The sequence below is a fragment of the Oncorhynchus nerka genome, linkage group LG9a, assembly GCF_034236695.1.
Source record: "Oncorhynchus nerka isolate Pitt River linkage group LG9a, Oner_Uvic_2.0, whole genome shotgun sequence".
Classification (NCBI taxonomy): domain Eukaryota; kingdom Metazoa; phylum Chordata; class Actinopteri; order Salmoniformes; family Salmonidae; genus Oncorhynchus; species Oncorhynchus nerka.
The window spans coordinates 11,638,403-11,650,666 of NC_088404.1; the positions used below are offsets into that span (position 1 = coordinate 11,638,403).

At 41.4% G+C, this 12,264-nt stretch overlaps 1 protein-coding gene across 1 annotated transcript in view; it reads left to right on the forward strand.

The window, feature by feature from the left end:
* LOC115134677 (methionine aminopeptidase 2-like) overlaps nt 1–12,264 on the forward strand; it is a 30,312-nt gene continuing 18,048 nt past the window's right edge. The window contains exons 1-5 of the mRNA XM_029668869.2: nt 1–327; nt 1,214–1,333; nt 1,745–1,810; nt 7,803–7,905; nt 9,883–10,044. Coding sequence (XP_029524729.1) covers nt 117–327; nt 1,214–1,333; nt 1,745–1,810; nt 7,803–7,905; nt 9,883–10,044 — 662 coding nt within the window. The 5' untranslated portion in view covers nt 1–116. The remainder of the gene's footprint in view (nt 328–1,213; nt 1,334–1,744; nt 1,811–7,802; nt 7,906–9,882; nt 10,045–12,264) is intronic.

Consider the following 12,264-nt stretch of genomic DNA (forward strand, 5'->3'; position numbering starts at 1 on the left):
TGAGAAATGAAGATAGGACGGGCTTAGTTTTCTCTATTGAGGTCAAGCAGCTGCACAAAGTGCCTAATAGCTCATTATTGGCTCAGCTGCCTGTCTGCCTCGAGCACAGTTTCAGAATGTGGCCACTGGAGGCTCCCAGCAGTTTATGCGTCACTTCATTCCGAACGCCGATGATGGCGGAGCTCGAGATAGTGCAGCCTGAACCGGAGGCGCCCGAAGTTCTCAATGGGGACGCCGACGAAAACGAAGCGAAAGAGGACGCGGAGCCCTCGGAAACAGGGAAGAAAAAGAGAAGAAAAAAGAAGAAGAAGAAGACCGCTGTCCCAGGTAAGAAAGAATGCATGATAGTGAGAATACATTCCCGTTTTGGACATAGCGCATTATTGAGGGGTCCCCTGTTGTGCCACAGCGTAAAAAGACCGGTAAAAATGAGACGCGTGGGACTTTACTACCTGTCAGAAAGTGATAACGTTCTGCCGCAGCTGTCACGGCTGTCCCGCGCCTGGAAGTGAACGGGTACCGGTGCCGTTATGAGGGCTAAAGGGGAGAAGCACATCTGGAAACGGGACAATGCCTCTCTCGAGGCTTGAAATAGCTTCTTCTATTGGTTTAATGGAATGCTGTCAAATTCGAAAATTGAAGAATGTTGCAGCGATAAGATGACAGTCATATCACAGGACTTTTCAGCGCTTGTCTTCTTGCATGTTAAAAGAGGTCCACTAGGGAGAAAAGAAAACAAAGCTTTAGCACTAAATTCATTGCTGATAAAACTATGTGACATGCATAGGCTATACCTTATCTTGTAAAAACACATGTGAGTTTGAGATTATTTTCTGGTGTGTGTTAAACTATGTATCTATATAGTCCTGTTTCTGAAGGGCTATAGATGGCATGGCATAATGCTGCAGGGTACCTACATATGCCCTTGGGATATTGATTCCAGGTATAGATACAAATTATGCATTGCTCCTGCCAAGTTCTGTTCACATTAGATGCACTTTCTCAAAATGTATCAATTTACCCACTTTAAGTGTGTGTGTGTGTGTTGTGCACACACATGCGTTTGGGTATGTGTGTGTGTTGCATGTGTGTGTATTGCATGTGTGTGTGTGTTGCACGTGTGTGTGTGTGTTGCGTGTGTGTGTGTTGCATGTGTGTGTGTGTTGCACGTGTGTGTGTGTGTGTTTGATTGTGTGTGTGTATGACTTTGCAGCAGGGACAAATGAGTCTGAGGGGGATGGAGATACGGGAGGAGGTGTTGGTGATGTGACGAAACAGTTGGAGCAGCAAGCCCTGCCCGAGGACATAGATAAGGAGGATGATGGAGAGGAGGGTATGAGTCTATGACTTCATCATCATCGTTCACCATTGTCCTTCTCATACTCAAACTCAACATGTGACCTGTGACATGAGTTTGGTGTCATTTAGTGTGGTGCGTTCACCAACGAGCTACATCACCTGCTAGCATTCTAGTGGCCAACGTGACTGACTGAACCACTTCTCAGTTCCTCCTTCACTTTATCACCCTAATCGTTCTCGTACGGATCTCCAAGTCCCTATTTGGCCCTTAATAAACCTAAACAAATGTATAATTTGACCTGCGACGTGAGTTGGCGTCTGCTGCTGCCCATTACAGTAACTTCTTAAGTGTGAACAGTTAACTACAAGCGTACGTGAATTGTGACTGAACACGTTATGTCACGTTCGGTAAAAGAGAATCCAAAAATGTATGTTTTTTCGACAGATGGAGAAGAGGGTGAAAACTCCGCAGGGAAGAAGAAGAAGAAGAAGAAGAATAATAAGAAGGGAGGTGAGTTTGTTGTCGTAATCGTACTTGGCGTGGTTTCTCCCTCTGCATGGTTTGACTTCCTTTTGTTACCACTTCAGAACCTTCAATGGTTTTTACAGATGAAAAACGTGTGTGTATGTCTCGACTTGATTCGTTACTTTGCTTGAGAAGAGGTTTCCCCTACTAGACTTTTACTGCACCTGTATTAGTGATACGAGTGCATTCGGAAAAGTATTCAGACCTGTGAACTTTTTCCACATTTTGTTACATTACAGCCTTATTCTGAAATGCATGAAATATATATATTTTTAACCCCTCTCATCAATCTGCACACAATACCCCATAATGACAAATCAAAAACAGGGTTTTAGAAAACGTTGCAAATCTATTCAAAATATAAAACTGAAATATCACATTTACATAAGTATTTAGATCCGTGTTAAATATTAGGGTTAGTTATATACCTGGTGTTATACAGGTTAGGGTTAGTTATATACCTGGTGTTATACAGGTTAGGGTTAGTTATATACATGGTGTTATACTGGTTAGGGTTAGTTATATACCTGGTGTTATACAGGTTAGGGTTAGTTATATACATGGTGTTATACAGGTTAGGGTTAGTTATATACCTGGTGTTATACAGGTTAGGGTTAGTTATATACCTGGTGTTATACTGGTTAGGGTTAGTTATATACCTGGTGTTATACAGGTTAGGGTTAGTTATATACCTGGTGTTATACAGGTTAGGGTTAGTTATATACCTGGTGTTATACAGGTTAGGGTTAGTTATATACCTGGTGTTATACAGGTTAGGGTTAGTTATATACCTGGTGTTATACTGGTTAGGGTTAGTTATATACATGGTGTTATACTGGTTAGGGTTAGTTATATACCTGGTGTTATACAGGTTAGGGTTAGTTATATACATGGTGTTATACAGGTTAGGGTTAGTTATATACCTGGTGTTATACTGGTTAGGGTTAGTTATATACCTGGTGTTATACAGGTTAGGGTTAGTTATATACATGGTGTTATACAGGTTAGGGTTAGTTATATACCTGGTGTTATACAGGTTAGGGTTAGTTATATACCTGGTGTTATACAGGTTAGGGTTAGTTATATACCTGGTGTTATACAGGTTAGGGTTAGTTATATACCTGGTGTTATACAGGTTAGGGTTAGTTATATACCTGGTGTTATACAGGTTAGGGTTAGTTATATACCTGGTGTTATACAGGTTAGGGTTAGTTATATACCTGGTGTTATACTGGTTAGGGTTAGTTATATACCTGGTGTTATACAGGTTAGGGTTAGTTATATACCTGGTGTTATACAGGTTAGGGTTAGTTATATACATGGTGTTATACAGGTTAGGGTTAGTTATATACCTGGTGTTATACAGGTTAGGGTTAGTTATATACCTGGTGTTATACAGGTTAGGGTTAGTTATATACCTGGTGTTATACAGGTTAGGGTTAGTTATATACCTGGTGTTATACAGGTTAGGGTTAGTTATATACATGGTGTTATACAGGTTAGGGTTAGTTATATACCTGGTGTTATACAGGTTAGGGTTAGTTATATACCTGGTGTTATACAGGTTAGGGTTAGTTATATACCTGGTGTTATACAGGTTAGGGTTAGTTATATACCTGGTGTTATACAGGTTAGGGTTAGTTATATACCTGGTGTTATACAGGTTAGGGTTAGTTATATACCTGGTGTTATACAGGTTAGGGTTAGTTATATACCTGGTGTTATACAGGTTAGGGTTAGTTATATACATGGTGTTATACAGGTTAGGGTTAGTTATATACCTGGTGTTATACAGGTTAGGGTTAGTTATATACCTGGTGTTATACAGGTTAGGGTTAGTTATATACCTGGTGTTATACAGGTTAGGGTTAGTTATATACCTGGTGTTATACTGGTTAGGGTTAGTTATATACATGGTGTTATACTGGTTAGGGTTAGTTATATACCTGGTGTTATACAGGTTAGGGTTAGTTATATACATGGTGTTATACAGGTTAGGGTTAGTTATATACCTGGTGTTATACTGGTTAGGGTTAGTTATATACCTGGTGTTATACAGGTTAGGGTTAGTTATATACATGGTATTATACAGGTTAGGGTTAGTTATATACCTGGTGTTATACAGGTTAGGGTTAGTTATATACCTGGTGTTATACAGGTTAGGGTTAGTTATATACCTGGTGTTATACAGGTTAGGGTTAGTTATATACCTGGTGTTATACAGGTTAGGGTTAGTTATATACCTGGTGTTATACAGGTTAGGGTTAGTTATATACCTGGTGTTATACAGGTTAGGGTTAGTTATATACCTGGTGTTATACTGGTTAGGGTTAGTTATATACCTGGTGTTATACAGGTTAGGGTTAGTTATATACCTGGTGTTATACAGGTTAGGGTTAGTTATATACATGGTGTTATACAGGTTAGGGTTAGTTATATACCTGGTGTTATACAGGTTAGGGTTAGTTATATACCTGGTGTTATACAGGTTAGGGTTAGTTATATACCTGGTGTTATACAGGTTAGGGTTAGTTATATACCTGGTGTTATACAGGTTAGGGTTAGTTATATACATGGTGTTATACAGGTTAGGGTTAGTTATATACCTGGTGTTATACAGGTTAGGGTTAGTTATATACCTGGTGTTATACAGGTTAGGGTTAGTTATATACCTGGTGTTATACAGGTTAGGGTTAGTTATATACCTGGTGTTATACAGGTTAGGGTTAGTTATATACCTGGTGTTATACAGGTTAGGGTTAGTTATATACCTGGTGTTATACAGGTTAGGGTTAGTTATATACCTGGTGTTATACAGGTTAGGGTTAGTTATATACCTGGTGTTATACAGGTTAGGGTTAGTTATATACCTGGTGTTATACAGGTTAGGGTTAGTTATATACATGGTGTTATACAGGTTAGGGTTAGTTATATACATGGTGTTATACTGGTTAGGGTTAGTTATATACCTGGTGTTATACAGGTTAGGGTTAGTTATATACCTGGTGTTATACAGGTTAGGGTTAGTTATATACCTGGTGTTATACAGGTTAGGGTTAGTTATATACCTGGTGTTATACAGGTTAGGGTTAGTTATATACCTGGTGTTATACTGGTTAGGGTTAGTTATATACATGGTGTTATACAGGTTAGGGTTAGTTATATACATGGTGTTATACAGGTTAGGGTTAGTTATATACCTGGTGTTATACAGGTTAGGGTTAGTTATATACCTGGTGTTATACTGGTTAGGGTTAGTTATATACCTGGTGTTATACAGGTTAGGGTTAGTTATATACCTGGTGTTATACAGGTTAGGGTTAGTTATATACCTGGTGTTATACAGGTTAGGGTTAGTTATATACATGGTGTTATACAGGTTAGGGTTAGTTATATACCTGGTGTTATACAGGTTAGGGTTAGTTATATACCTGGTGTTATACAGGTTAGGGTTAGTTATATACATGGTGTTATACAGGTTAGGGTTAGTTATATACATGGTGTTATACAGGTTAGGGTTAGTTATATACATGGTGTTATACAGGTTAGGGTTAGTTATATACCTGGTGTTATACAGGTTAGGGTTAGTTATATACATGGTGTTATACAGGTTAGGGTTAGTTATATACATGGTGTTATACAGGTTAGGGTTAGTTATATACATGGTGTTATACAGGTTAGGGTTAGTTATATACATGGTGTTATACAGGTTAGGGTTAGTTATATACCTGGTGTTATACAGGTTAGGGTTAGTTATATACCTGGTGTTATACAGGTTAGGGTTAGTTATATACATGGTGTTATACAGGTTAGGGTTAGTTATATACATGGTGTTATACAGGTTAGGGTTAGTTATATACATGGTGTTATACAGGTTAGGGTTAGTTATATACATGGTGTTATACAGGTTAGGGTTAGTTATATACATGGTGTTATACAGGTTAGGGTTAGTTATATACATGGTGTTATACAGGTTAGGGTTAGTTATATACATGGTGTTATACAGGTTAGGGTTAGTTATATACCTGGTGTTATACAGGTTAGGGTTAGTTATATACATGGTGCTATACAGGTTAGGGTTAGTTATATACATGGTGTTATACAGGTTAGGGTAGTTATATACCTGGTGTTATACAGGTTAGGGTTAGTTATATACCTGGTGTTATACAGGTTAGGGTTAGTTATATACATGGTGTTATACAGGTTAGGGTTAGTTATATACCTGGTGTTATACAGGTTAGGGTTAGTTATATACATGGTGTTATACAGGTTAGGGTTAGTTATATACCTGGTGTTATACAGGTTAGGGTTAGTTATATACCTGGTGTTATACAGGTTAGGGTTAGTTATATACATGGTGTTATACAGGTTAGGGTTAGTTATATACATGGTGTTATACAGGTTAGGGTTAGTTATATACATGGTGTTATACAGGTTAGGGTTAGTTATATACCTGGTGTTATACAGGTTAGGGTTAGTTATATACATGGTGTTATACAGGTTAGGGGTAGTTATATACATGGTATTATACAGGTTAGGGTTAGTTATATACATGGTGTTATACAGGTTAGGGTTAGTTATATACATGGTGTTATACAGGTTAGGGTTAGTTATATACATGGTGTTATACAGGTTAGGGTTAGGGTTAGTTATATACATGGTGTTATACTGGTTAGGGTTAGGGTTAGTTATATACCTGGTGTTATACAGGTTAGGGTTAGTTATATACCTGGTGCTATACAGGTTAGGGTTAGTTATATACCTGGTGTTATACAGGTTAGGGTTAGTTATATACATGGTGCTATACAGGTTAGGGTTAGTTATATACATGGTGTTATACAGGTTAGGGTTAGTTATATACATGGTGTTATACTGGTTAGGGTTAGTTATATACATGGTGTTATACAGGTTAGGGTTAGTTATATACATGGTGTTATACAGGTTAGGGTTAGTTATATACATGGTGTTATACAGGTTAGGGTTAGTTATATACATGGTGTTATACAGGTTAGGGTTAGTTATATACCTGGTGTTATACAGGTTAGGGTTAGTTATATACATGGTGTTATACAGGTTAGGGTTAGTTATATACATGGTGTTATACTGGTTAGGGTTAGTTATATACATGGTGTTATACAGGTTAGGGTTAGTTATATACATGGTGTTATACAGGTTAGGGTTAGTTATATACCTGGTGTTATACAGGTTAGGGTTAGTTATATACATGGTGCTATACAGGTTAGGGTTAGTTATATACATGGTGTTATACAGGTTAGGGGTAGTTATATACATGGTGTTATACAGGTTAGGGTTAGTTATATACCTGGTGTTATACAGGTTAGGGTTAGTTATATACATGGTGTTATACAGGTTAGGGTTAGTTATATACATGGTGTTATACAGGTTAGGGTTAGTTATATACATGGTGTTATACTGGTTAGGGTTAGTTATATACATGGTGTTATACTGGTTAGGGTTAGGGTTAGTTATATACATGGTATTATACAGGTTAGGGTTAGTTATATACATGGTGTTATACAGGTTAGGGTTAGTTATATACATGGTGTTATACAGGTTAGGGTTAGTTATATACATGGTGTTATACTGGTTAGGGTTAGTTATATACATGGTGTTATACAGGTGTAGCAGGTGTCTAAGCCTATATTGCCGTACTATGTGTTGCAACCATATGGGACTATGTGTTGCTAATAGCAACAAAGCGTTGCACATCTGCAGACACTAACCTCTCTCCCATACACGCTGTACCATGTGTTGCGACCATATTGGACCATGTGTTGCTAATAGCAACAATGTGTTGCACATCTACAGACGCTAACCTCTCTCTTCCTCTCTCTTCTCATCCTCATCTCCCTCTCCCTCCCTCTCTCTATCTGACCCCTCTTTGCCCTCTTCCCCTTGTCCTCCTCTCTTCCGATCCTCCCCTCCCTCTCCCTCCCTCTCTCTATCTGGGGAACAGTGAAGGGGCAGACTGACCCTCCCACTGTCCCTATTTGTGAGCTGTATCCCAGTGCTGTCTTCCCAAAGGGAGAGGAATGTGAATATCCTCCATCTAAAGACGGGTATGTCACCTCTACCAAGTCCATTGGCCTTATGTAGTGTGGTGGCCATAGATCTAATGTAGTGTGGTGTCTATAGATCTAATGTAGTGTGGTGGCCATAGATCTAATGTAGTGTGGTGTCTATAGATCTAATGTAGTGGGGTGTCTATAGATCTAATGTAGTGTGGTGTCTATAGATCTAATGTAGTGGGGTGTCTATAGATCTAATGTAGTGTGGTGTTCATAGATCTAATGTAGTGTGGTGTGTATAGATCTAATGTAGTGTGGTGGCCATAGATCTAATGTAGTGTGGTGTTCATAGATCTAATGTAGTGTGGTGTTCATAGATCTAATGTAGTGTGGTGTCCATAGATCTAATGTAGTGTGGTGTTCATAGATCTAATGTAGTGTGGTGTGTATAGATCTAATGTAGTGTGGTGGCCATAGATCTAATGTAGTGTGGTGTCTATAGATCTAATGTAGTGTGGTGGCCATAGATCTAATGTAGTGTGGTGTCTATAGATCTAATGTAGTGTGGTGGCCATAGATCTAATGTAGTGGCGTCCATAGATCTAATGTAGTGTGGTGTGTATAGATCTAATGCAGTGTGGTGTATAGATCTAATGCAGTGTGGTGTATAGATCTAATGCAGTGTGATGTTCATAGATCTAATGCAGTGTGGTGTCCATAGATCTAATGCAGTGTGGTGTATAGATCTAATGCAGTGTGGTGTATAGATCTAATGCAGTGTGGTGTCCATAGATCTAATGCAGTGTGGTGTATAGATCTAATGCAGTGTGGTGTATAGATATAATGCAGTGTGGTGTATAGATCTAATGCAGTGTGATGTTCATAGATCTAATGCAGTGTGGTGTCCATAGATCTAATGCAGTGTGGTGTATAGATCTAATGCAGTGTGGTGTCCATAGATCTAATGCAGTGTGGTGTTCATAGATCTAATGCAGTGTGGTGTCCATAGATCTAATGCAGTGTGGTGTCTATAGATCTAATGCAGTGTGGCGTCCATAGATCTAATGCAGTGTGATGTTCATAGATCTAATGCAGTGTGGTGTCCATAGATCTAATGCAGTGTGATGTTCATAGATCTAATGCAGTGTGGTGTCCATAGATCTTATCAAGGTCACTGTGGTTTTACAGTCCATCATACTTCATACTCTAAAACATAATACAAATATTGGATGTGCCTCAGTCACCCAAGATAACACTATAAACTGTTATTCACCAGATAACACTATAAAATGTTATTCCCAACCAGGCTCTTTCTTGTTCACAATACCAGGTCTCTCTTGCCAAAGAGATTTAATCGCAATGAAACCAGGTTAAATCAAGGTTAAATTAAAAGATTTACAATAAGAGACACACACACATATACACATACATACACACACATACATACACACATGCACACATGTACACACACATACACACACACATTTCACACAGGCACACACATACACACACACACACACACACATACACACAAATGTACACACACATACACACACATGTACACACATACACATATACACACACACACACACGTACGCACACACACATATGCACACATGCACACATATACACTTATACACACACACGCATACACACATATACACATTTACACACACACACACACACACACACACACACACACACACACACACACACACACACACACACACACACACACACACACACACTATGTTAATCTATACCTGCATTATAAACTGCAGTGTTTGCTGCATCCTTTTCTGAAGGTGTTGTTTGACCACCCAATCCCATTAGAAGATAAAGAATGTGCTGTCTGTGGTGTGGATGTGTGTGTGTGTTGTGTGTGTGGTGTGTGTGTGCATGCTTGCTTGCCTGTGTGTGTTTGTGTGAGTGCATATTTGTATGTACATGCCTGCGTGTGTGTGTGTCTGCATGTGTGCCTGCATGTGCGTGTGTGTGCACGCGTGTGTGTGTGTGTGTGTGTCCCAGGCGCAGTGCAGCGTGGCGGACCACCCATGAGGAGAAGAGGGTCCTTGACAAGGCCAACGAGGAGATGTGGAGCGACTTCCGTCAGGCTGCCGAGGCCCACAGACAGGTCCGAAACTACATCAACACCTGGATCAAACCTGGGATGACCATGATCGACATCTGGTGAGGGTCATGTGGTTTACTATATCATACAGGCCCTTGGTACGAACTGGCCTGACAGTAGTGTACTGCGTTGGTGTTCACTTTAGTCTAAATAGTGTATTGATGTATTTGAGTAATTTGAGCGATTCTCAATTCTGCTCTTGTAGAGTAGCAGTATTGCAGGTTTTTGTTCCAGCTCAGCAGTAAAACACCTGATTCGGTTCATCAACTGATCTACTCCTTCATTAGCTGAGTCAGGTGGTTCACTGATGAGCTGGTGCTGTACCTTCCTCAGTAGCAGCCTCGAGGATCATCGAGTGAGTCTGCATTAACCTACATGGTTAACCTGTGTTGCTGAAGTGATCATGTCCCGAATGTGACAACTGTCCCTGTCATCTGTGGTCCCTGTCTGTCTGATCTGTCTCTGTCTGTCTGGTCTTTCCCTGTCTGTCTGGTCTTTCCCTGTCTGTCTGATCTGTCCCTGTCTGTCTGATCTGTCCCTGTCTCTGTCTGGTCTTTCCCTGTCTGTCTGATCTGTCCCTGTCTGTCTGATCTGTTCCTGTCTGTCTGATCTGTCCCTGTCTGTCTGATCTGTCCCTGTCTGTCTGATCTGTCCCTGTCTGTCTGATCTGTCCCTGTCTGTCTGATCTGTCCCTGTCTCTGTCTGGTCTTTCCCTGTCTGTCTGATCTGTCCCTGTCTGTCTGATCTGTTCCTGTCTGTCTGATCTGTCCCTGTCTGTCTGATCTGTCCCTGTCTGTCTGATCTGTCCCCTGTCTGTCTGATCTGTCCCTGTCCCTGTCTGTCTGGTCTTTCCCTGTCTGTCTGGTCTTTCCCTGTCTGTCTGATCTGTCCCTGTCTGTCTGATCTGTCCCTGTCTCTGTCTGGTCTTTCCCTGTCTGTCTGATCTGTCCCTGTCTCTGTCTGGTCTTTCCCTGTCTGTCTGATCTGTCCCCTGTCTGTCTGATCTGTCCCTGTCTGTCTGATCTGTCCCTGTCTCTGTCTGGTCTTTCCCTGTCTGTCTGATCTGTCCCTGTCTGTCTGATCTGTTCCTGTCTGTCTGATCTGTCCCTGTCTGTCTGATCTGTCCCTGTCTGTCTGATCTGTCCCTGTCTCTGTCTGGTCTTTCCCTGTCCGTCTGATCTGTCCCCTGTCTGTCTGATCTGTCCCTGTCTGTCTGATCTGTCCCTGTCTCTGTCTGGTCTTTCCCTGTCTGTCTGATCTGTCCCTGTCTGTCTGATCTGTTCCTGTCTGTCTGATCTGTCCCTGTCTGTCTGATCTGTCCCTGTCTGTCTGATCTGTCCCCTGTCTGTCTGATCTGTCCCTGTCTGTCCGATCTGTCCCTGTCTCTGTCTGGTCTGTCCCTGTCTCTGTCTGATCTGTCCCTGTCTCTGTCTGATCTGTCTGTCTGATATGTCCCTGTCTGTCTGATCGGTCCCTGTCTCTGTCTGGTCTGTCTCTGTCTGGTCTGTCCCTGTCTGTCTGATATGTCCCTGTCCCTGTCTGTCTGTCCCTGTCTGTCCCTTTCCGTCTGATCTGTCCCTGTCTGTCTGATCTGTCCCTGTCTGATCTGTCCCTGTCCCTGTCTGATCTGTTCCTGTCTGTCTGATCTGTCCCTGTCTGTCTGATCTGTCCCTGTCTGTCTGATCTGTCCCCTGTCTGTCTGATCTGTCCCTGTCCCTGTCTGTCTGGTCTTTCCCTGTCTGTCTGGTCTTTCCCTGTCTGTCTGATCTGTCCCTGTCTGTCTGATCTGTCCCTGTCTCTGTCTGGTCTTTCCCTGTCTGTCTGATCTGTTCCTGTCTGTCTGATCTGTCCCTGTCTGTCTGATCTGTCCCTGTCTGTCTGATCTGTCCCTCTCCCTGTCTGGTCTTTCCCTGTCTGTCTGATCTGTCCCATGTCTGTCTGATCTGTCCCTGTCTGTCTGATCTGTCCCTGTCTCTGTCTGGTCTTTCCCTGTCTGTCTGATCTGTCCCTGTCTGTCTGATCTGTTCCTGTCTGTCTGATCTGTCCCTGTCTGTCTGATCTGTCCCCTGTCTGTCTGATCTGTCCCCTGTCTGTCTGATCTGTCCCTGTCTGTCCGATCTGTCCCTGTCTCTGTCTGGTCTTTCCCTGTCTGTCTGATCTGTCCCTGTCTGTCTGATCTGTCCCTGTCTCTGTCTGGTCTGTCCCTGTCTCTGTCTGATCTGTCCCTGTCTCTGTCTGATCTGTCTGTCTGATATGTCCCTGTCTGTCTGATCGGTCCC